Here is a 25,138-nt window from a genome sequence, read left to right on the forward strand (position 1 = left end):
TCCTTTGCCTCGGGGCAAATAAGACTGTCCTTTCGCCCGCTTGTTCCTATAGGAACGAAAGGACTGCGGCTGAAAAGACGGTGTCTTTTTCTGTTGGGAGGGGACCTGAGGTAAAAAGGTGGATTTCCCGGCTGTTGCCGTGGCCACCAAATCCGATAGACCGACCCCAAATAATTCCTCCCCCTTATACGGCAATACTTCCATATGCCGTTTGGAATCCGCATCACCTGACCATTGTCGCGTCCATAAACTTCTTCTGGCAGATATGGACATCGCACTTACTCTCGATGCCAGAGTGCAAATATCCCTCTGTGCATCTCGCATATATAGAAATGCATCCTTTAAATGCTCTATAGTCAGTAAAATACTGTCCCTATCCAGGGTATCAATATTTTCAGCCAGGGAATCCGACCAAACCACCCCAGCACTGCACATCCATGCAGAGGCGATGGCTGGTCGCAGTATAACACCAGTATGAGTGTATATACTTTTCAGGGTATTTCCAGCCTCCTATCTGCTGGATCCTTGAGGGCGGCCGTTTCAGGAGACGGTAACGCCACTTCTTTTGATAAGCGTGTGAGCGCCTTATCCACCCTAGGGGGTGTTTCCCAGCACGCCCTAACCTCTGGCGGGAAAGGATATAATGCCAATAACTTCTTTGAAATTAGCAGTTTTCTATCGGGGTTAACCCACGCTTCATCACACACTTCATTCAATTCGTCTGATTCAGGAAAAACTACAGGTAGTTTTTTCAGACCCCACATAATACCCCTTTTTGTGGTACATGCAGTATCAGAGATATGTAAAGCCTCCTTCATTGCCGTGATCATATAACGTGTGGCCCTACTGGAAAATACGTTTGTTTCTTCACCGTCGACACTAGATTCGGTGTCCGTGTCTGTGTCGACCGACTGAGGTAAAGGGCGTTTTACAGCCCCTGACGGTGTCTGAGACGCCTGTACAGGTACCAACTGGTTTTCCGGCCGTCTCATGTCGTCAACTGATTTTTGTAATGTGCTGACATTATCACGTAATTCCATAAATAAAGCCATCCATTCCGTTGTCGACTCCCTAGGGGGTGACATCACCATTACCGGCAATTGCTCCGCCTCCACACCAACATCGTCCTCATACATGTCGACACACACGTACCGACACACAGCAGACACACAGGGAATGCTCTTATCGAAGACAGGACCCCACTAGCCCTTTGGGGAGACAGAGGGAGAGTTTGCCAGCACACACCCAAGCGCTATAAATATATACAGGAACAACCCTATAGAAGTGTTGTCTCCCTTATAGCAGCTTAATATATATCAAAAACGCCAAAAAAAGTGCCCCCCCCTCTCTTTTTTACCCTGTTTCTGTAGTGCAGTGCAGGGGAGAGTCCTGGGAGCCTTCCTCGCAGCGGAGCTGAGCAGGAAAATGGCGCTGTGTGCCGAGGAGATAGGCCCCGCCCCCTATTTCGGCGGGCTCTTCTCCGGAGTTTGTGAGACCTGGCAGGGGTTAAATACATCCATATAGCCCCAAGGGCTATATGTGATGTATTTTTTAGCCAGAACAAGGTATTCTCATTGCTGCCCAGGGCGCCCCCTGCAGCGCCCTGCACCCTCCGTGACCGCTGGTGTGAAGTGTGTGACAACAATGGCGCACAGCTGCAGTGCTGTGCGCTACCTCATGAAGACTGAAAAGTCTTCTGCCGCCGGTTTCTGGACCTCTTCGCTTTTCGGCATCTGTAAGGGGGTCGGCGGCGCGGCTCCGGGACCGGACTCCATGGCTGGGCCTGTGTTCGATCCCTCTGGAGCTAATGGTGTCCAGTAGCCTAAGAAGCCAATCCATCCTGCACGCAGGTGAGTTCACTTCTTCTCCCCTAAGTCCCTCGTTGCAGTGAGCCTGTTGCCAGCAGGACTCACTGAAAATAAAAAACCTAAAAACTTTTTCTAAGCAGCTCTTTAGGAGAGCCACCTAGATTGCACCCTGCTCGGACGGGCACAAAAACCTAACTGAGGCTTGGAGGAGGGTCATAGGGGGAGGAGCCAGTGCACACCACCTGATCCTAAAGCTTTATTTTTGTGCCCTGTCTCCTGCGGAGCCGCTAATCCCCATGGTCCTGACGGAGTCCCCAGCATCCACTAGGACGTTAGAGAAATTATGTGTATAAGGGCATAAATAAACGTTGACATAATGTGTAAGGCACATTATGTTTATAAGTACATTAATAATGTGTGTCATATGTGTAAGGGGCATTACTGTGTGGTATTATGTGTATAAATGCATTACTAATGTGTGGCATTATGTGTATAAGCTGCTCTACTGTGTGGCGTATCGTTTAGAAAGGGCACTACTGTGTGGTCTAATGTGAATAAAGAGCAATATGGTATGGTGTAATGTGAATAAATAGCAATATGGTGTGGTGTAGTGTGAATAAGGAGCAATTCAGTATGATGTTATGTGAATGAGGGGCACTACTGTGAGGAGTAATGTATATAAGGTAAAGTGGTACTACTGTGTGATGTAATGTGAATAAGGGACACTATCGTATGATAAATTGTGAATAAAGTTGCACTACTGTGAGGCATAATTTGAATTGGGGGTACTATTGTGTGGCCATGCCCCTTGCCAGCAAAAACACATACCTTTTTGGGCTGTGCGCCGAATGTGCGTACTGTTCTTATTTAAATTACAGGGGCTAGAAAAAAAAAAGGACTGCTATGGGTGGGGGGTGATGGTGCTGGGAAAGGGGTGCAGGGTCAGAGGCAGAACTAGCGGTGGTGCTAGGGGGCACCGGCCAAAATCTTGCCTAGGGCATCATATTGGTTAGGGCCGGCTCTGGGGTGGTACATAACAAAATGTGGAAAAAGTGAAGCGCTGTGAATACTTTCTGGATGCACTGTATAAAATCTACTTTACCAGTGATAATCATACCAACTATTAGGGATAGAGTTACTAAAGCTTCTGAAACAGATAAGTAAAGGTGTTGCTTTGCTCTGATTCTGGCTAACATTTTCTAGAATGCAATAAAGAAATGATAGCTAAAATTTGATTGGTTGATATGGGCAACACCTTCTCTTTTCATTTTAGAAGCTTTGGAAAGTCTAACCCTTAGGGCATATTCCATTGTTATATTGCTGCAATATTCCATCTAAAGTGACGGGGAATCTCAGGGAGATATTCAATTGATCTTTATATTACCCTGATCGCGCCCATAGGAGGTTGAGTTTAGCTCCGTAAAGCAGCAAACCAGACCAAAGTGCTGGGTGTGGTCGTAAAAATTGCCGCTTGGGCACCCAAACGGGTTACTTTTCGCACACTTCAGCTCGGCACCCCTGGGGGGTTCGAGCTGAAATGCAAACGCCAGCGGCCATTGCTTCTGAACGGAGATAAAATTGAATACCTCCGTTGGGCGCCATCTAGTGGCTGCCGGCAAGAAAAATAATCTCGCCCCTAATGTCTAAATTGAATTTTAACTAAAAAAATAGCTATACTGTATTACAATTATCCTGCCCAGTATTTTAGTTGGTATACTTTGCTGCTGTGGCTACAGCAGTCCATAGAGGACTATAAAGAAGAAACTAGCTGATGTGCCCGGTTTCAACTGGGCAAAGATTTGCTGGGCAGAACATTTTACCCCTTTAGGAGTCGCATTTTGAAAAATCCCTGCTTAGTGGGTGGCTGCAAATAACATGTTCCAGGTCACGCAGCAGGTGCATACACCAACTGTCGTATTTTCCAGAGCACAATGGTGCTGCATTGTAAGTGGCAGGTGGATGTTTTGCCACATAACTCCAACACGAAGCAACCAATTACAAAGTCATCATAGAAATACGTCACTCATAAAAGTTGTCCTTCCGCTATTAACAGAATAGATATGCACACAAATGTTGAACGGCAATCTAGACTGAAATTACAGCATGTAACAGAAAAGAAAAAGTGTAGATGTTACGTATCCATAATACAAACCAGATTGGGATAATTTAGAAAGGACACAAAATCTGGTTGGCTACAGTGGGTGATATATGGCAGCATGAGCCAAACACCACAAGGAGATTCTGAATTGAGAAGCCAGAAGGAGACATTAGATCGCTGTAGCAAAGCACTAGATATGTGACAAATTTTCCAGTATGTGTATGAGCGTTTCAGCTCTCTGTTAATCGCAGAATACCTAGAGGAAGCACCATTATTAAAACACACTAAACATATAAAGTTTTTTTCAATGAAATAAAAGGCATTACATTTTAAATAACCTAAAATATATATGACCAATGAACGTTATTTTTTCACTATTTGCTTGTAACTACCATATAATTTGAAAACAAAAAATAAAAGAATAAAAAGATACTCCAAAAATATGCATTACAGAAAATATTTATACTACGATGCAACAATATTTAATAATCCCCTATGTTAATGCCTTTGGAAATATTCAGATTATATTTTGGAGCCTGGCAAATTCTGGCAAACCATAGCTCCTATTTCACATTCCAGTAAAATACACCAAGATGAATTTACACCCAAAGTACAGGTTAATAGCAATTATTTTACCCACTGCTGTCAAAGTTTTACGTTAACAGTTCTAATGCCCTCATCAGAGCCGTTTCTTGGGGCAGGCGAGCAGTGCAACCGCACTGGGCGCCCGCCGCGGCACTAACTGTGGCTCCCTGCTCCCCCCTCCTATTTCTCCCCGAGTAACCCGCTCGAGGGGCGGAGTTTCACGGAATGACGCGGTTGCGTCGTTACGTCACAACGCAACCCCGTCACTCCGCGAAACTCCCCCCCCCCCCCCCCGAGCGGAGTACAGAGGGGGATCTAAGTTAGGAAGAGGGAAAGGCCGGCGCGAGGAGCGACTGGTGAGGCGAGCCGAAGAGCGGTAATCGCCTCTGTAAGTATTCTCTCTCTCTCTGTAAAATGGGGACACCTGCCGTAATGTGTGAAATGGGGACTCTTGCCTGCCGTAGTGTGGGATTTAATGCATCAAGGGCATAATATGGTGCAGGGGGCATTACTGTGTGGGGCTTAATATGGTAGAATTTTTTTTCCGGTCGTGATCTGTTGGAGCAGGGTCAAAAACTGGATTGTGAGGTAGTCTTTTCAGACGAGGCCACATCAATTTAGATGAGGCCACGCCCCCTTGCCGGGTGCACGCACAAGTTTTTTTTTTTTTTTATCTAGGTGTGGGGGGCACATTTTTTTTATGTCATGGGGGGGGGGCGCATTTTTAAATCTCGCACTGGGAGCCAAATTGGCTAGAAACAGCCCTGGCCCTCATATACACTTGAGCTGATGGGCAGGAGCAGTAGTTGAATTTTTTTGGGCACTGCCAGCTCTATTAACAATTTCACTGTAAGTGAAGACACTGAAGCCAGTGGAGGGTTCCTAGCACAGTTGCATCACGGATATTTTGCTTATACAAGTGTGTAGCCAGTCATAAGGTGTATTATTTTATTTAATACTTAATATTATAGTATAAAGTTCTCCATATTAAGTAAAATAAAAGATGTATATTGTTCATTTTAAGGGAGTATATTCTCTTGGACTGCAGCGATCGCATTTGTGTTTTGTAGGTAGATCTTCCTGACTATACTTGCATATTGATGGCTGGGAGTGTACGGCGTGACAAAATGGAGATTCTTCCTATTAAGTTAGACTATTAATGTGGCTCAAGGTAAGCTTTTATACGTCAGTCTACAAATAATTAAAATACGCAGCTGGCATGAGACATTTATTGAATTTCCATATTAAAAAGAGGCAATATGACCTAGTTATAACGGACAGTAATTTTAACCTTTCCTAGAAACGTTTTGTGTATAGTTTACATTGTATCCACAGCCCGAAAAAAAAAAGTTTTTCCCCCTCATTAAAATGTCCCAAAAAATGTCCATATCAGTGCGACATTTTACTATCCAAGTATTGGCGTGGTGGGCCTGCACTTTTCCAGCTAGGATGGTGCTAACATGCGTAGTGTTCAAAATTCTCGCTGCTGACATATGGAACTGAATGGGTAACACTCATCACACCACACCACAGTGAATACGTTCTGAAGGTGCTGCATGCAACATTCTCTGACAACGAGGCTTATTCAGACCTGATCGTTTCTGTGACATGCAGGAGGACACCCAGCATGTCAGGCCCTGCTCACCCCTCCCCCCCCCCCACCCCCCACACACAGATGCAAAAGCATTGCACAGCGCCGATGCTTTCGCACCTGCCAAGTAGCTCCCTACCTACACAGCCTAGCTGCGCTGGCAGGCAGCTACCCGCAAAGTACTGGGTTGCAGCGGCTGCATGTGACATCACGCAGCCACCATGGCCCACCCCCGCAACGATCCGGACACGCCTGCGTTGCCCAGACCGCGCCCCACCAACGGCGTACTAATGCCGTTGGCACATCCCCTCCCTCCCCGCCTCTTCCTGTCAATCAGGCAGTGACGATCGCAGGAGTGAGATGCTTTCACATCTCACTGGGTGCACACGCGCACTCCAGAAAGGGCTTCAGGCTGCGGTCACTGCTGTTGCAGCGATCAGGTCTGCATTAGGCCCAATGTCCGGTCTCATGGGGCAAATGGATGATCATTCTCTATTTACATCAATGTATCAGAACATAATTTGAGCAACAGGAATGCTAGCACTTTACTAGATGATAAAGCATTAGCGTTCAGAGTTTCCACCAGCCATACAACAATTACTATACAAAACTATGGGGAAGGGAGATTTATCAAAGCTTGACGATAAAGTGGAGAGAGAGAGAGAGAAAAAGGGCTACATTTATTAAGGCCTTGAAAGAGATAAAGTAGGCGGAGATAAAGTGCCAGCCAGCTCCTAATTATCATTTTTAAAACACAGTCTGTAATATAACAGTTAGGAGCTGATTGGCTGGTACTTTATCTCCATCCACTTTCTCTCTCTCCAGGGCTTAGTAAATAGACCACAAAGTAAATACCAATAAGCTGTCATTTTACAAGCAATATTTGAGCCGATTGGTTCTCTCTCCAAGCTTTGATACATCTCCCCCAATATTTGAAAGAAACCTATGGTGAAATAAACAATTAAGGTGTACTTCAAGTATGCAAATAAATAAACAGCATTCAACTATATGACAAGTTTTGGAGATAAATAATAAAAATTATGGGGTCTACATCTCAGATGCTTGTTCCTGTAATGTTTAATCTCATTTGTTAGGAGACTGTATTATTGGCTTAATGTTTCAGCACCAAGGTCAGCGAGCAACATAAACGCTGCTACTGTACTCACATACAGAACATAAAAATCACAAAAAAACAAAACTAAAAACATTAGTGAGCAGGCAGGAATGAGCTATTGCTGCCCATCTTGGACTTGCTCACATTAAATATTGAATAGAAATTATGGATGCACAATGAACTGTGGGTGGGAGATTCTGCAGTGAAATCCAGTGCATTGTTACAAATTACAATTCAGAAAGGTTATCACGACGCATCTTTTTGCCCAACAAGATCATAATCCTTTTCTCAGGAGGAGATTCACCCCATAATCTTCTCATACAAACCCAGTGCTCATGCACACAAAATAGAATAGAAAAACCAAGAAAGCAGCATGCTCAAAGAGATCCAATCACTTTTATGTTTTCTTTAAATATACAATATAAAACAATACGTTTTTGTACATTTGAACACCGTTGGCACATTGAACAGCTTCATTGTCAAACATATTGCGGCATTTTGTGTGTTCCAGCAGTACTTGTTACATTCATACATACTATGAGGTGCTTGCTAATCTGAAATATGCAATGTTCAGTCATGGGTCCAACACCCAATCATCCGTTTAGTTATCCTGCAACAGAAAAATATTATGCTAATGGAAAGAGTGTCACCATGACATTTAAATCAAGCAAATCCCAGCTACAGGAATAGGGGTGTTGTAAATTACCCATCAGAGCGGCTTAAAAATAAAATCCAACAAATGATTAGAGCCGCAAATGTCTACTAGAAATGCAGAAAATCACTGCAATTCGCATCAGAAAAGATGATTTTCTCCCCTTGTGTTGCGTTTCGAAGTAGTTTTATATGCAAATCATCACATGTATCATGGTCATAAATGGTTCTCATTTTAACTTAATAAAAAAGGAAAAGGATCTTATACAAAGGTAACATACAGAACTTCAATGCTATTAAATTAAGGGTCTTCAGGTAATAAAACATGTTTCAATAATTAAGTGCCTTCCTTCTCAGAGTGACTTGGGAGAATAAATCAACAAGAAATATTACCACCACCTGGGAGTTATTATTTCCAGGAACCTGCTATCAGAAATACACCAGGAATTAGACCAAATCAGGGTCTGCTAAGCCTTTAACTCTTGGAGATGTGACTTATGGATCTGGAGAGTGAAGTTCAAGTGCGGTATGTGGGTCTCATATGAGCAAACTAAAAATAAATAAATAAATAATGTGACGTTGTGTCTTTACACCAGTAAAGTGTTTCATTTAACCCTCCAATTACCAGTACCCTGCAACATGTTCCAAACCTTTCCAACACTAAATAGATGAATGGTGCAATGTTCCATAACAATCCGTGCTTAACAGCAATGAATCCAAGTAATTTAGTTTGTTTTCTTATCAGCAGCCTTGTGAACTGGACTTAGGAGCCAGTTTTCAAGTTGATCATGACATTTGTTGGTTATACCTAGAAGAGTCCTCACCCAAGCCTACCCACTGCCCATACTTCCTTAACGGTCCAAATTTATAGTCCAGTGGCCATTGGATTCCTTGGTCTCGCCTTCATTCTTCAGGTCCTGGAAGACCTGTGTGAAATAGTGGGGGTCAGAATTGATCTGCAGCATTTTGGCACTCATCCGGTCAATAATGCTCAGGCAGCGCTGCCAGAAGACCTCTTTATCAGTCTCCACAAGGAATGGCTTTAGTGGATAGGATATCTCATTGCCCATATACGAATAAGCCAAGTAGAGGCAGGTGAGGAAGGCAGCTTGTAGATCATACTCACTGGCCAGTTCATCTCCAATGGCCTCTCTGCAGAGCAGGTACACAAACACCAGGTTAGCAGGTGTGATGAAGCCTTGGTCTTGCCAGCCTTGCAGAAGCAATGAGCGATCAACGTTACGGAACCACATAGTGGGTTCCCCAGGGCTTAGCTCTTTCAGTTTATAGCACCGGCGGCAAACAAACTCGCCCAGGCATCGAAGGAGTTCACCCGTGGATGCCTGAACTATAACCCGACGTGGCGAGCAAAGGGAGCGGCCACTTGCCTGTTTCTGCACGGCCACCAGCTGCTGCTGCTGGATCTTCTGCCCCTCAATGGAACCTGGGGGCACAGTGGGCACTGGCACAGGTTTAGGTTCCCTGCGACCAGGGCTGACCTGGGATTTGCGCAGGTTCTCATGATTGAGCTTCTCCACCGGGTTATTATTTGGAAGTAGCGGGCCATTAATGGGTCCAGGATTTGGATTTATTTTCTTGGCACTCTTTTTCTTAGCAGAGACTGCCACCAGCCTTTTCCAAGTGAGCGCTGAGATCAACACAGAATGTCTCTTTAAGCTCTTTTCTGGTTTACTGCCCCCATTCTTGCTATTGGGAATTGCCAGGTAACCACCACCTATTCCTGGGGGCTCTGGCTTCTTGTCATCCAAGGGTCCAGCCTTTCCGGGAGCTGGAGACAAGGACAGTACCGTGCCCATGTTCAATACTCCCTGCTGGCACCTGGGGGTGGATTGGCACTGAGAGAAGCGGTGATTGAGACAGGTCAAGGGTGAAATCCAGTTACACTTTGCACTGTGCTAATAGCCGCAGCCTGGTGCCGATCCGTGCAGTGCAATCACGGTGGGCGTCTAGTCTATGATGGAGGATGCCTACTCCGTTAGACGGGATCCAGAGCTACAGAATGTCAGTCGTGCGCATTAAAAATCAGTTCCCGGCTTGTGAAAAGGAGACAAGCGGAGCTTGGTGCAATGGCCGGGACGGCTAGGTGCTGCTGGCAGCCGGGAACCGGGACTCTGACAGCCGATCCTCCCGCTCCCCTGTGCGCTCTGCAGCATCCAGCGCCTGCAGCCCCGAGCTCTCACTCTGAGGGCGGGAGCAGTAGCAGCCTCTGTCCTATCAGAGGGCAGCGTCGGCGAGAGTGACTGCTGGCTGCGCCAATCCCAGTCGGAGTATCATTGATTGTGGTTTTGCGGGTGGGTGTGGGACCGGTGGTGCTGCTGCATCACGGACACGGCTGCTGCTGCGGACCGCGTTCCATCGCCTACCGTTTAATGTGGAGAATCACGGCCACGTTATTGGAGAATCCTGTAGCCAGTTCATTGCGCAGGATACTTCAGTAAAATGATGACTGCGCTAACGGGCTGATTACAAGGAGTTAATTTACCTCATGATTCCGTTAATAGTCACGGCGGTTAATAGTCACTGGCTTGTCGGGGACCCCAATATCATACGGAGCACAAATGTGACGTCATGTTATATCCCAAAATTAATGAAACGACGAATTAATGTAGGTGCCCTCTGCTAGCTATACCTGCCGGGGAGCTGCCATCTTGTTGATGGAAAACACACCGAGTCCCAATAGTTAAGGACAGACCCCGCCCCGAAAATCAGCACATTTGCGGGTAGGTGTGTGAGATTAATGACACAGCTCTACCGATCCCTGTTGCACATGAAGCGCGCGCCGGGCAGAGCTACTGACCCCAGTCACCTACAGTACATGGTGTACTACTGTAAGTGTCTGGCAGAAATGTCTGTAGACTGTATATTGTTTTATTCGTTGTGTTTCCTGTGCTGGGAGGGATCACACACACTGACACATCACAATAATTATAATTATGATAGGAACAAAACAGATTTTATGTGGCAGTACGGGGCTGCAAAATGGCAACTATTAACAAGGCTGAAGTTAGCCTCTTATTCGGCCAACGTTTTATTCACTTCTTATTCGAACTAGAGATGAGCGCCTGAAATTTTTCGGGTTTTGTGTTTTGGTTTTGGGTTCGGTTCCGCGGCCGTGTTTTGGGTTCGACCGCGTTTTGGCAAAACCTCACCGAATTTTTTTTGTCGGATTCGGGTGTGTTTTGGATTCGGGTGTTTTTTTCAAAAAACACTAAAAAACAGCTTAAATCATAGAATTTGGGGGTCATTTTGATCCCAAAGTATTATTAACCTCAAAAACCATAATTTACACTCATTTTCAGTCTATTCTGAATACCTCACACCTCACAATATTATTTTTAGTCCTAAAATTTGCACCGAGGTCGCTGTGTGAGTAAGATAAGCGACCCTAGTGGCCGACACAAACACCGGGCCCATCTAGGAGTGGCACTGCAGTGTCACGCAGGATGTCCCTTCCAAAAAACCCTCCCCAAACAGCACATGACGCAAAGAAAAAAAGAGGCGCAATGAGGTAGCTGTGTGAGTAAGATTAGCGACCCTAGTGGCCGACACAAACACCGGGCCCATCTAGGAGTGGCACTGCAGTGTCACGCAGGATGGCCCTTCCAAAAAACCCTCCCCAAACAGCACATGACGCAAAGAAAAAAAGAGGCGCAATGAGGTAGCTGTGTGAGTAAGATTAGCGACCCTAGTGGCCGACACAAACACCGGGCCCATCTAGGAGTGGCACTGCAGTGTCACGCAGGATGGCCCTTCCAAAAAACCCTCCCCAAACAGCACATGACGCAAAGAAAAAAAGAGGCGCAATGAGGTAGCTGTGTGAGTAAGATTAGCGACCCTAGTGGCCGACACAAACACCGTGCCCATCTAGGAGTGGCACTGCAGTGTCACGCAGGATGTCCCTTCCAAAAAACCCTCCCCAAACAGCACATGACGCAAAGAAAAAAAGAGGCGCAATGAGGTAGCTGTGTGAGTAAGATTAGCGACCCTAGTGGCCGACACAAACACCGGGCCCATCTAGGAGTGGCACTGCAGTGTCACGCAGGATGTCCCTTCCAAAAAACCCTCCCCAAACAGCACATGACGCAAAGAAAAAAAGAGGCGCAATGAGGTAGCTGTGTGAGTAAGATTAGCGACCCTAGTGGCCGACACAAACACCGGGCCCATCTAGGAGTGGCACTGCAGTGTCACGCAGGATGTCCCTTCCAAAAAACCCTCCCCAAACAGCACATGACGCAAAGAAAAAAAGAGGCGCAATGAGGTAGCTGACTGTGTGAGTAAGATTAGCGACCCTAGTGGCCGACACAAACACCGGGCCCATCTAGGAGTGGCACTGCAGTGTCACGCAGGATGTCCCTTCCAAAAAAACCCTCCCCAATCAGCACATGATGCAAAGAAAAAGAAAAGAAAAAAGAGGTGCAAGATGGAATTGTTCTTGGGCCCTCCCACCCACCCTTATGTTGTATAAACAAAACAGGACATGCACACTTTAACCAACCCATCATTTCAGTGACAGGGTCTGCCACACGACTGTGACTGATATGACGGGTTGGTTTGGACCCCCCCCAAAAAAGAAGCAATTAATCTCTCCTTGCACAAACTGGCTCTACAGAGGCAAGATGTCCACCTCATCTTCACCCTCCGATATATCACCGTGTACATCCCCCTCCTCACAGATTATCAATTCGTCCCCACTGGAATCCACCATCTCAGCTCCCTGTGTACTTTGTGGAGGCAATTGCTGCTGGTCAATGTCTCCGCGGAGGAATTGATTATAATTCATTTTAATGAACATCATCTTCTCCACATTTTCTGGATGTAACCTCGTACGCCGATTGCTGACAAGGTGAGCGGCGGCACTAAACACTCTTTCGGAGTACACACTTGTGGGAGGGCAACTTAGGTAGAATAAAGCCAGTTTGTGCAAGGGCCTCCAAATTGCCTCTTTTTCCTGCCAGTATAAGTACGGACTGTGTGACGTGCCTACTTGGATGCGGTCACTCATATAATCCTCCACCATTCTATCAATGTTGAGAGAATCATATGCAGTGACAGTAGACGACATGTCCGTAATCGTTGTCAGGTCCTTCAGTCCGGACCAGATGTCAGCATCAGCAGTCGCTCCAGACTGCCCTGCATCACCGCCAGCGGGTGGGCTCGGAATTCTGAGCCTTTTCCTCGCACCCCCAGTTGCGGGAGAATGTGAAGGAGGAGATGTTGACAGGTCGCGTTCCGCTTGACTTGACAATTTTGTCACCAGCAGGTCTTTCAACCCCAGCAGACCTGTGTCTGCCGGAAAGAGAGATCCAAGGTAGGCTTTAAATCTAGGATCGAGCACGGTGGCCAAAATGTAGTGCTCTGATTTCAACAGATTGACCACCCGTGAATCCTTGTTAAGCGAATTAAGGGCTGCATCCACAAGTCCCACATGCCTAGCGGAATCGCTCCCTTTTAGCTCCTTCTTCAATGCCTCCAGCTTCTTCTGCAAAAGCCTGATGAGGGGAATGACCTGACTCAGGCTGGCAGTGTCTGAACTGACTTCACGTGTGGCAAGTTCAAAGGGCATCAGAACCTTGCACAACGTTGAAATCATTCTCCACTGCACTTGAGACAGGTGCATTCCATCTCCTATATCGTGCTCAATTGTATAGGCTTGAATGGCCTTTTGCTGCTCCTCCAACCTCTGAAGCATATAGAGGGTTGAATTCCACCTCGTTACCACTTCTTGCTTCAGATGATGGCAGGGCAGGTTCAGTAGTTTTTGGTGGTGCTCCAGTCTTCTGTACGTGGTGCCTGTACGCCGAAAGTGTCCCGCAATTTTTCTGGCCACCGACAGCATCTCTTGCACGCCCCTGTCGTTTTTTAAAAAATTCTGCACCACCAAATTCAAGGTATGTGCAAAACATGGGACGTGCTGGAATTTGCCCATATTTAATGCACACACAATATTGCTGGCGTTGTCCGATGCCACAAATCCACAGGAGAGTCCAATTGGGGTAAGCCATTCCGCGATGATCTTCCTCAGTTGCCGTAAGAGGTTTTCAGCTGTGTGCGTATTCTGGAAAGCGGTGATACAAAGCGTAGCCTGCCTAGGAAAGAGTTGGCGTTTGCGAGATGCTGCTACTGGTGCCGCCGCTGCTGTTCTTGCAGCGGGAGTCCATACATCTACCCAGTGGGCTGTCACAGTCATATAGTCCTGACCCTGCCCTGCTCCACTTGTCCACATGTCCGTGGTTAAGTGGACATTGGGTACAACTGCATTTTTTAGGACACTGGTGAGTCTTTTTCTGACGTCCGTGTACATTCTCGGTATCGCCTGCCTAGAGAAGTGGAACCTAGATGGTATTTGGTAACGGGGGCACACTGCCTCAATAAATTGTCTAGTTCCCTGTGAACTAACGGCGGATACCGGACGCACGTCTAACACCAACATAGTTGTCAAGGACTCAGTTATCCGCTTTGCAGTAGGATGACTGCTGTGATATTTCATCTTCCTCGCAAAGGACTGTTGAACAGTCAATTGCTTACTGGAAGTAGTACAAGTGGGCTTACGACTTCCCCTCTGGGATGACCATCGACTCCCAGCGGCAACAACAGCAGCGCCAGCAGCAGTAGGCGTTACACGCAAGGATGCATCGGAGGAATCCCAGGCAGGAGAGGACTCGTCAGAATTGCCAGTGACATGGCCTGCAGGACTATTGGCATTCCTGGGGAAGGAGGAAATTGACACTGAGGGAGTTGGTGGGGTGGTTTGCGTGAGCTTGGTTACAAGAGGAAGGGATTTACTGGTCAGTGGACTGCTTCCGCTGTCACCCAAAGTTTTTGAACTTGTCACTGACTTATTATGAATGCGCTGCAGGTGACGTATAAGGGAGGATGTTCCGAGGTGGTTAACGTCCTTACCCCTACTTATTACAGCTTGACAAAGGGAACACACGGCTTGACACCTGTTGTCCGCATTTCTGGTGAAATACCTCCACACCGAAGAGCTGATTTTTTTGGTATTTTCACCTGGCATGTCAACGGCCATATTCCTCCCACGGACAACAGGTGTCTCCCCGGGTGCCTGACTTAAACAAACCACCTCACCATCAGAATCCTCCTGGTCAATTTCCTCCCCAGCGCCAGCAACACCCATATCCTCCTCATCCTGGTGTACTTCAACACTGACATCTTCAATCTGACTATCAGGAACTGGACTGCGGGTGCTCCTTCCAGCACTTGCAGGGGGCGTGCAAATGGTGGAAGGCGCATGCTCTTCACGTCCAGTGTTGGGAAGGTCAGGCATCGCAACCGACACAATTGGACTCTCCTTGTGGATTTGGGATTTCAAAGAACGCACAGTTCTTTGCGGTGCTTTTGCCAGCTTGAGTCTTTTCAGTTTTCTAGCGAGAGGCTGAGTGCTTCCATCCTCATGTGAAGCTGAACCACTAGCCATGAACATAGGCCAGGGCCTCAGCCGTTCCTTGCCACTCCGTGTGGTAAATGGCATATTGGCAAGTTTACGCTTCTCCTCCGACAATTTTATTTTAGGTTTTGGAGTCCTTTTTTTACTGATATTTGGTGTTTTGGTTTTGACATGCTCTGTACTATGCCATTGGGCATCGGCCTTGGCAGACAACGTTGCTGGCATTTCATCGTCTCGGCCATGACTAGTGGCAGCAGCTTCAGCACGAGGTGGAAGTGGATCTTGATCTTTCCCTAATTTTGGAACCTCAACATTTTTGTTCTCCATATTTTAATAGGCACAACTAAAAGGCACCTCAGGTAAACAATGGAGATGGATGGATTGGATACTAGTATACAATTATGGACGGGCTGCCGAGTGCCGACACAGAGGTAGCCACAGCCGTGAACTACCGCACTGTACTGTGTCTGCTGCTAATATATAGACTGGTTGATAAAGAGATAGTATACTCGTAACTAGTATGTATGTATAAAGAAAGAAAAAAAACCCACGGTTAGGTGGTATATACAATTATGGACGGGCTGCCGAGTGCCGACACAGAGGTAGCCACAGCCGTGAACTACCGCACTGTACTGTGTCTGCTGCTAATATATAGACTGGTTGATAAAGAGATAGTATACTCGTAACTAGTATGTATGTATAAAGAAAGAAAAAAAAACCACGGTTAGGTGGTATATACAATTATGGACGGGCTGCCGAGTGCCGACACAGAGGTAGCCACAGCCGTGAACTACCGCACTGTACTGTGTCTGCTGCTAATATAGACTGGTTGATAAAGAGATAGTATACTCGTAACTAGTATGTATGTATAAAGAAAGAAAAAAAAACCACGGTTAGGTGGTATATACAATTATGGACGGGCTGCCGAGTGCCGACACAGAGGTAGCCACAGCCGTGAACTACCGCACTGTACTGTGTCTGCTGCTAATATATAGACTGGTTGATAAAGAGATAGTATACTCGTAACTAGTATGTATGTATAAAGAAAGAAAAAAAAACCACGGTTAGGTGGTATATACAATTATGGACGGGCTGCCGAGTGCCGACACAGAGGTAGCCACAGCCGTGAACTACCGCACTGTACTGTGTCTGCTGCTAATATATAGACTGGTTGATAAAGAGATAGTATACTCGTAACTAGTATGTATGTATAAAGAAAGAAAAAAAAACCACGGTTAGGTGGTATATACAATTATGGACGGGCTGCCGAGTGCCGACACAGAGGTAGCCACAGCCGTGAACTACCGCACTGTACTGTGTCTGCTGCTAATATATAGACTGGTTGATAAAGAGATAGTATACTCGTAACTAGTATGTATGTATAAAGAAAGAAAAAAAAACCACGGTTAGGTGGTATATACAATTATGGACGGGCTGCCGAGTGCCGACACAGAGGTAGCCACAGCCGTGAACTACCGCACTGTACTGTGTCTGCTGCTAATATATAGACTGGTTGATAAAGAGATAGTATACTCGTAACTAGTATGTATGTATAAAGAAAGAAAAAAAAACCACGGTTAGGTGGTATATACAATTATGGACGGGCTGCCGAGTGCCGACACAGAGGTAGCCACAGCCGTGAACTACCGCACTGTACTGTGTCTGCTGCTAATATATAGACTGGTTGATAAAGAGATAGTATACTCGTAACTAGTATGTATGTATAAAGAAAGAAAAAAAAACCACGGTTAGGTGGTATATACAATTATGGACGGGCTGCCGAGTGCCGACACAGAGGTAGCCACAGCCGTGAACTACCGCACTGTACTGTGTCTGCTGCTAATATATAGACTGGTTGATAAAGAGATAGTATACTCGTAACTAGTATGTATGTATAAAGAAAGAAAAAAAAACCACGGTTAGGTGGTATATACAATTATGGACGGGCTGCCGAGTGCCGACACAGAGGTAGCCACAGCCGTGAACTACCGCACTGTACTGTGTCTGCTGCTAATATATAGACTGGTTGATAAAGAGATAGTATACTCGTAACTAGTATGTATGTATAAAGAAAGAAAAAAAAACCACGGTTAGGTGGTATATACAATTATGGACGGGCTGCCGAGTGCCGACACAGAGGTAGCCACAGCCGTGAACTACCGCACTGTACTGTGTCTGCTGCTAATATATAGACTGGTTGATAAAGAGATAGTATACTCGTAACTAGTACGTATGTATAAAGAAAGAAAAAAAAACCACGGTTAGGTGGTATATACAATTATGGACGGGCTGCCGAGTGCCGACACAGAGGTAGCCACAGCCGTGAACTACCGCACTGTACTGTGTCTGCTGCTAATATAGACTGGTTGATAAAGAGATAGTATACTACTAATATTATATACTGGTGGTCAGGTCACTGGTCACTAGTCACACTGGCAGTGGCACTCCTGCAGCAAAAGTGTGCACTGTTTAATTTTAATATAATATTATGTACTCCTGGCTCCTGCTATAACCTATAACTGGCACTGCAGTAGTGCTCCCCAGTCTCCCCCACAATTATAAGCTGTGTGAGCTGAGCAGTCAGACAGATATATAATATATATATAGATGATGCAGCACACTGGCCTGAGCCTGAGCAGTGCACACAGATATGGTATGTGACTGACTGAGTCACTGTGTGTATCGCTTTTTTCAGGCAGAGAACGGATATATTAAATAAACTGCACTGTGTGTCTGGTGGTCACTCACTATATAATATATTATGTACTCCTGGCTCCTGCTATAACCTATAACTGGCACTGCAGTAGTGCTCCCCAGTCTCCCCCACAATTATAAGCTGTGTGAGCTGAGCAGTCAGACAGATATATATAATATTATATATAGATAATAGATGATGCAGCACACTGGCCTGAGCCTGAGCAGTGCACACAGATATGGTATGTGACTGAGTCACTGTGTGCTGTGTATCGCTTTTTTCAGGCAGAGAACGGATTATAAATAAAAGTGGTGGTCACTGGTCACTATCAGCAAAACTCTGCACTGTACACTACTGAGTACTCCTAATGCTCCCCAAAATTAGTAAATCAAGTGTCTCTCTAATCTATTCTAATTCTAAACGGAGAGGACGCCAGCCACGTCCTCTCCCTATCAATCTCAATGCACGTGTGAAAATGGCGGCGACGCGCGGCTCCTTATATAGAATCCGAGTCTCGCGATAGAATCCGAGCCTCGCGAGAATCCGACAGCGTCATGATGACGTTCGGGCGCGCTCGGGTTAACCGAGCAAGGCGGGAAGATCCGAGTCGCTCGGACCCGTGAAAAAAAACATGAAGTTCTGGCGGGTTCGGATTCAGAGAAACCGAACCCGCTCATCTCTAATTCGAACTACAGCTTCTTATTCAGAAAATTGAGTTTCTGCAGCGGGGGTACACTGGGATTCCACAAGGAATAACATCGTGGTGTAGAGTTGGATCTTGATCCAAGTCACCAACAGGCTAAAGCTTTGACTGTTCCCAAGATGCACTGCCTCCTCTATATCCCCGCCTCCAGGCACAGGAGCTCAGCTCAGTTTGTAAGTTGGTGCCTGCAGTACAGGCAGCTAACAGGGAGGGCTGCGTTAGGCAGCCCTGAAAAGAGCTTTTCTGAGAAGAAATAAGACGTCAAGGGCCGAAGCACAGGCACTAGATGCTGTCATACTGACATATCATGCTGTGGCTCCATCACCTCCTCCAGCGGCGCTGTATACTCCCGTGCCCTGGTTGCCAGGTACTTACAGCGGAGGCGCTCCGGTCTAATTAGGCACACATCACCGCTGCTGCTCTCCTGGATTGCGTGGCCGCACTTACAGGTAGGAGGTAAAAGGGTCCCCCAGGTGGGACCCGCCGAAATCATGATCCGGATGCGGTCCCAGGAGACGGATCGCGCCGCTGCCGTGGACACAGTGGCCGTGCAGGGACCCCACTATATCCACCAGGGCAAGGAGCACAGGTCGGATTTACTAAAATCCGTTTATTACAGGATACATAGTACCCGGTGGTGAAGTCCAGCAGTGGGGATAAGGCTCTGACCTGTAGCCCCTCCCCAAGCCTCAGGCGCCATCTACAGCAGATGTTCCCACCCTGGAGCTGCATCTCTCCCTCCCTCACTCCCTGTCAGTGTTTGGGCACCATTACACAGAGCTGTGCTGTTTCCGGGACTGCTGGGCACTGTCTCCTCTGTAAAGCTACCTGCCTCATCAGCGCTGTGCATTTACAGGACACTTAAGTATTCTACATGTTGTTTAGACAGTGTTAGTTAAGAACAAGTGCATAACTACAGGAATATTTAGTACAAGTGTTCTGTGATATACATGCAGTGTTTACTGTGCATTGTTATATCTGTATACATACATAGTTTTATGTAGTATTACTAGTCCAGTGTAGTCTTATTGTTGTTTATAATAATTTCTGCATTGTCCATGTGACTGTGTGTGCCTATAGCTGCCGTGTGGGTTCCATTCCTTGTATCACGTTTTGCTGTCACTAAATTTTGTACCCTGAGGGGGCTAAGTGTGTCAGGGTCATACATATATATATATATATATATATATATATATCTATATATATCTATATATATATATTTCTGCTGCGGGGTACACTGGGCTCCACAGGGAATAACATCGGGGTGTAGAGTAGGATCTTGATCCGAGGCACCAACAGGCTCAAAGCTTTGACCTTCTTCCCAAGATGCATAGCGCCACCTCCTCTATAACCCCGCCTCCGTGCACAGGAGCTCAGTTTTGTAGTTGGTGCCATGCAGTTAGCAGGCATAAGGGGGGCTGTTCCAGCAGCCCCGAGAAGAGCTTTCTAAGTAAAAAATGAAGACTTCAAGGGCTGCAGCAGTGACTCTGTGAGTATTAGATGTCAGTCTGACATCTCTTGCTGCAGCTCCATCACCTCCCACAGCGGCGCTGTATACTCCCGTGCCCTGGTTGCCGGGTACTTACAGCGGAGGCTCCGGTTTGCTCCTCGTTAGTCACACGCCCGCCGAAGTTCTCCTGGATCTCGTGGCTCACTCAGGAGGTAAGTGGGTCCCATAGGCAGGTCCCGCTAAAATCGCGACCTGGCGCGGCCGGTGGGACACTTTTTTTTACCTCACAAAAACTGTTTTATTAACAGCCCATAGTGCCAGTGGTGAAGTCCAGCAGGGGTATAAGGCTTGGACCTGTAGCCCCTCTCCCAGCCCCAGGGCGCCATTTATAGTAATGTTCCCGCCCTGGATCTGCATATCTCTCCTTCGCTCCCAGTTTGTGTTTGGGCACTATTACACAGAGCAGCACTGTTCCTGGGACTGTTTGGGCAAATCCTCCTTTGTAAAACCGCCTGCATGTCAGCGCTGTGCATTTTAAAAGACACTTAAGTATTCTACATGTCTGTTGACAGTGTTAGTTAAGAAACAGTGCATTTGGAGCGAAACTACTAAAGCACTAATTACTGTTATTCCCAAACCTGGTAAAGCTCAACAACAGGTCTCTAATTACCGCCCTATTTCTCTTCTCAACACCGACTTGAAACTCTTTGCAAAAATTCTTGCCCTACGCCTGAACCCCCTTCTTCCGTCTCTTATACATCCCGACCAAGTCGGATTTGTCCCTTCACGCCAAGCTCTAGATAATACCAGACGTGCCGTTAACCTGATCCATCATGCTAACTCTGTCAAACTCCCTTCTCTTCTGTTGGCCTTAGACGCGGAGAAAGCCTTCGATAGGGTTTCGTGGGCTTTTCTCGATCAAACACTCCGTAGCTTTGGTTTTCACGGGGACTTTCTCCAAGCCATTTCAGCACTCTATTACAACCCCTCCACTTCTGTTCTAGCGAACGGAATTCTTTCAGACTCCTTTGCCATCACCAATGGTACGCGACAAGGATGCCCCCTGTCGCCTCTTATCTTCGCTCTGATAATCAAACCTCTCGCTTGTCGCATCCGTCTTCACCCGGACATTACGGGCTTTTCTATCAAAGACTCACACTACAAACTTTCCCTTTTTGCGGATGACGTCCTCCTTACCCTCACTAGCCCGTTAATTTCCCTACCCAACCTTTTCAAAGAATTAACTCTCTACGGGGACCTCTCTGGATATAAGGTGAACAATGACAAGTCAGAGGCTCTCCCACTACACATCCCTCTCAACACGCTGAATCTTCTGAAATCCAACTTCCCTTTTGCATGGCGTCACACCTCCATTAAATATTTGGGGGTGCATATTACCAAATCTTACCATTCTCTTTATGACGCAAACTTTCCTCCCTTATTTAAGGGGATATCTCAAAACATCTTAGGATGGAAAAAACATTTCATTTCTTGGATTGGCAGGATTAATGTTATTAAGATGAACGTCATCCCCAAGATTTTATACCTCTTCCAGACTCTCCCTGTCCCAATCCCTCTCCGGATTTTATCTTCCCTCCAGACCCAATATGGTAAATTCATTTGGAATGATAAGAAGCCGCGATTGCGTAGGGAGACTTTCCAGTAGAGCTCTACGTGTGGTGGTTTGGGCCTTCCCTCGCTATCGAGATACTACTATGCCACGGCACTCAGCCAATTAGTTGCCTGGCATTCTCCACGACACACAAGGAGATGGGTGGACTTGGAGAGCGACCTGGCTCAGGTCGACTCAGTTTCTCATCTTCCCTGGCTTCCTCGCTTGCACAGACCTAAAACCATTCAGTCAGTGCCAACAATATCCCTCACTTTATCGGTGTGGGACTCACTAAAATCTAAACTTTCACTTCACACACATCCCTCTCCCCTAACTCCCATCTGGAACAACCCCTCCTTCACCCCGGGCCGATCCTATCATTTTGCTTCCAACTGGTCTAGAGCAGGCATCTCCTGCTTTCATCATCTACTTCATAACAATGTACCGTACTCATTCGCAGACCTTCAAACACAGCACTCTCTCCTGACTTCATATTTTTATCAATACCTTCAAATTCGAAATTTCGTGATGTCCTCTACTAGGACAACGCCTCTTCCTAATGTCCCGACTCCGATGGAGCGCCTTTGCATGTACCGTTCCACGGATCGAGGCATTATTTCTATTTTGTATCAGTCCATTTTGTCTCCAGTTTCGCCTCCACGCACAGCACATGAACTTGCATGGGAAACTGACTTGGGGACCTCCCTAGATGATGACGTATGGGAATCTGTTCGATTGAATATTTCTAAATGTTCTAATAGCGTCTCCATTAAGGAGAACTCCTACAAAGTCTATGCACGCTGGTATTTGGTTCCTGAACGCTTACACCAAATATATCCGAACACTTCTAACCTCTGTTGGCGCTAATGTGGTCAAGTAGGCTCGTATATTCATATTTGGTGGAGCTGCCCGAAGATAGCCTCTTTCTGGTCAATGGTCCGTATCCTTATTCAGTCGCTTATTCCGGACTGCCCCCCCCTCCCTCCTGAGACGCTGCTCCTGTGTGCCCCAGCCTGTCAGCTATCCAAGCCTGAAAACAAACTGGCTATGCATATAGCCTGTGCAGCTAAACTCCAGATTGCTAAATCATGGAAACTTCCCACCCCTCCAACCCGTCCTGAAGTTATGAATCGTGTTTGGTTTGTAGCGAAGATGGAATACCTTTACTCCTTGATGAACAACACAGTGGATAAATTCCACAGCGTTTGGACACCTTGGTACGCTAAATTTCAAGTAGCGCTCCCAGGTCTCTCCTAGTCCACCCTACCCTTTTCCCTCACCCTTCTTTTCTCCCGACTCGCTCTCCCCTTGTCTGTGGTTTATTTTTGATTTTTTAATCTTTATTTCTCTCTACTCTTTTCTCTCCTCAATTTTCATTATCATCCCTGCTTCTTTTCTCTAACATCCTAGTGGATGCTGGGAACTCCGTAAGGACCATGGGGAATAGCGGGCTCCGAAGGAGGCTGGGCACTCTAGAAAGATTTAGGACTACCTGGTGTGCACTGGCTCCTCCCACTATGACCCTCCTCCAAGCCTCAGTTAGATTTCGTGCCCGGCCGAGGTTGGATGCACACTAGGGGCTCTCCTGATCCCTTAGAAAGAAAGTATAATTTTAGGTTTTTTATTTTCAGTGAGACCTGCTGGCAACAGGCTCACTGCAGCGAGGGACTAAGGGGAGAAGAAGCGAACTCGCCTGCTTGCAGCCGGATTGGGCTTCTTAGGCTACTGGACACCATTAGCTCCAGAGGGATCGACCGCAGGCCCAGTCCTTGGTGTTCGGTCCCGGAGCCGCGCCGCCGTCCCCCTTACAGAGCCAGAAGCAAGAAGAGGTCCGGAAAAACGGCGGCAGAAGACATCAGTCTTCACCAAGGTAGCGCACAGCACTGCAGCTGTGCGCCATTGCTCCTCATGCACACTTCACACTCCGGTCACTGAGGGTGCAGGGCGCTTGGGGGGGGGCGCCCTGAGCTGCAATAAAAACACCTTGGCTGGCAAAAATACCACAATATATAGCCCTAGAGGCTATATATGTGGTAAATTCCCCTGCCAGAATCCAGAAAAAAGCGGGAGAATAGGCCGCGGAAAAGGGGCGGAGCTATCTCCCTCAGACACACTGGCGCCATTTCTCCTTCACAGATCCGCTGGAAGGAAGCTCCCTGGCTCTCCCCTGCAGTCTACACTTCAGAACAGGGTAAAAACAGAGAGGGGGGGCACTAAATTTGGGCGCAATACATATATAATATAAAAAGCAGCTATAGGGGACATAACTTAGTTAGTCCCTGCATTATATAGCGCTCTGGTGTGTGCTGGCATACTCTCACTCTGTCCCCCCAAAGGGCTTTTGTGGGTCCTGTCCTCATTCGGAGCATTCCTTGTGTGTGTGCGGTGTGTCGGTACGGCTGTGTCGACATGTTTGATGAGGATAATGATGTGGAGGCGGAGCAGATGCCTTTAGAAGGGATGTCACCCCCTGCGGGGCAGACACCTGAGTGGATGGGCTTATGGAAAGTAATGAGTGCACGTATAGACTCCTTATATAAGAAAATCGACGACATGCCAAATGTGGGACAGCCGACTTCTCAGCTCGTGCCTGCCCAGGCGTCGCATGGGTCGTCAGGGGCTCTAAAACGCCCGCTACCTCAAGCAGACCCAGATGTTGACACGGATACTGACACCAGTGTCGACGACGATGAGTCAAACCTGATGCCCACTAAGGCCATTCACTGTATGATTGAGGCAATGAAAGAGGTGTTAAACATTTCTGATATAACTACTGGTACCACTAAAAAGGGTATTATGTTTGGAGAGAAAAAACTACCCGTAGTTTTTCCCCCATCAGATGAATTAAATGAAGTGTGTGAAGAAGCGTGGGCTTTCCCTGATAAAAAATTGGTAATTCCTAAGAAGGTACTAATGGCGTTCCCTTTCCCGCCAGAGGATAGGTCACGTTGGGAAACACCCCCTAGAGTGGATAAAGCGCTCACACGTTTGTCTAAAAAGGTGGCAATACCGTCTCCGGATACGGCCGCCCTCAAGGAACCTGCTGATAGAAAGCAGGAGGCGATCCTGAAGTCTGTATATACACACACAGGCATTATACTTAGGCCAGCTATTGCGTCAGCTTGGATGTGCAGTGCTGCCGCTGCGTGGTCAGATAAACTGTCAGAAAATATTGACACATTAGACAGAGACACGATCCTGTTAACCATAGACCATATAAAAGACTCAGTCTTATATATGAGAGATGCACAAAGGGAAATCTGCCGATTGGCATCTAAAGTAAGTGCATTGTCCATTTCTGCTAGGAGAGGCTTATGGACTCGCCAGTGGACAGGAGATGCAGATTCAAAAAAGCACATGGAAGTGTTACCATATAAGGGTGAGGAATTATTTGGGGATGGTCTC

The 25,138-nt window shown here is 46.8% G+C and overlaps 1 protein-coding gene across 1 annotated transcript; it reads right to left on the minus strand.

Annotated features, from left to right (window-relative positions):
* Nucleotides 1-7,573: 7,573 nt before the first annotated feature.
* Nucleotides 7,574-10,518, minus strand: CDK5R2 (cyclin dependent kinase 5 regulatory subunit 2). Its single transcript, XM_063933885.1, has one exon. It carries the CDS (start codon nucleotides 9,662-9,664, stop codon nucleotides 8,699-8,701), a length of 966 nt encoding a protein of 321 aa, XP_063789955.1. The 5' UTR covers nucleotides 9,665-10,518; the 3' UTR covers nucleotides 7,574-8,698.
* Between the last annotated feature and the right edge of the window lie 14,620 nt (nucleotides 10,519-25,138).

This window comes from Pseudophryne corroboree, chromosome 7, assembly GCF_028390025.1.
Source record: "Pseudophryne corroboree isolate aPseCor3 chromosome 7, aPseCor3.hap2, whole genome shotgun sequence".
Classification (NCBI taxonomy): Eukaryota; Metazoa; Chordata; class Amphibia; order Anura; family Myobatrachidae; genus Pseudophryne; species Pseudophryne corroboree.

Coding starts and splice junctions, on each gene's coding strand:
- CDK5R2 (XM_063933885.1), bottom strand. CDS start 9,664: ATGGGCACGGTACTGTCCTTGTCTCCAGCTCCCGGAAAGGCTGGACCC.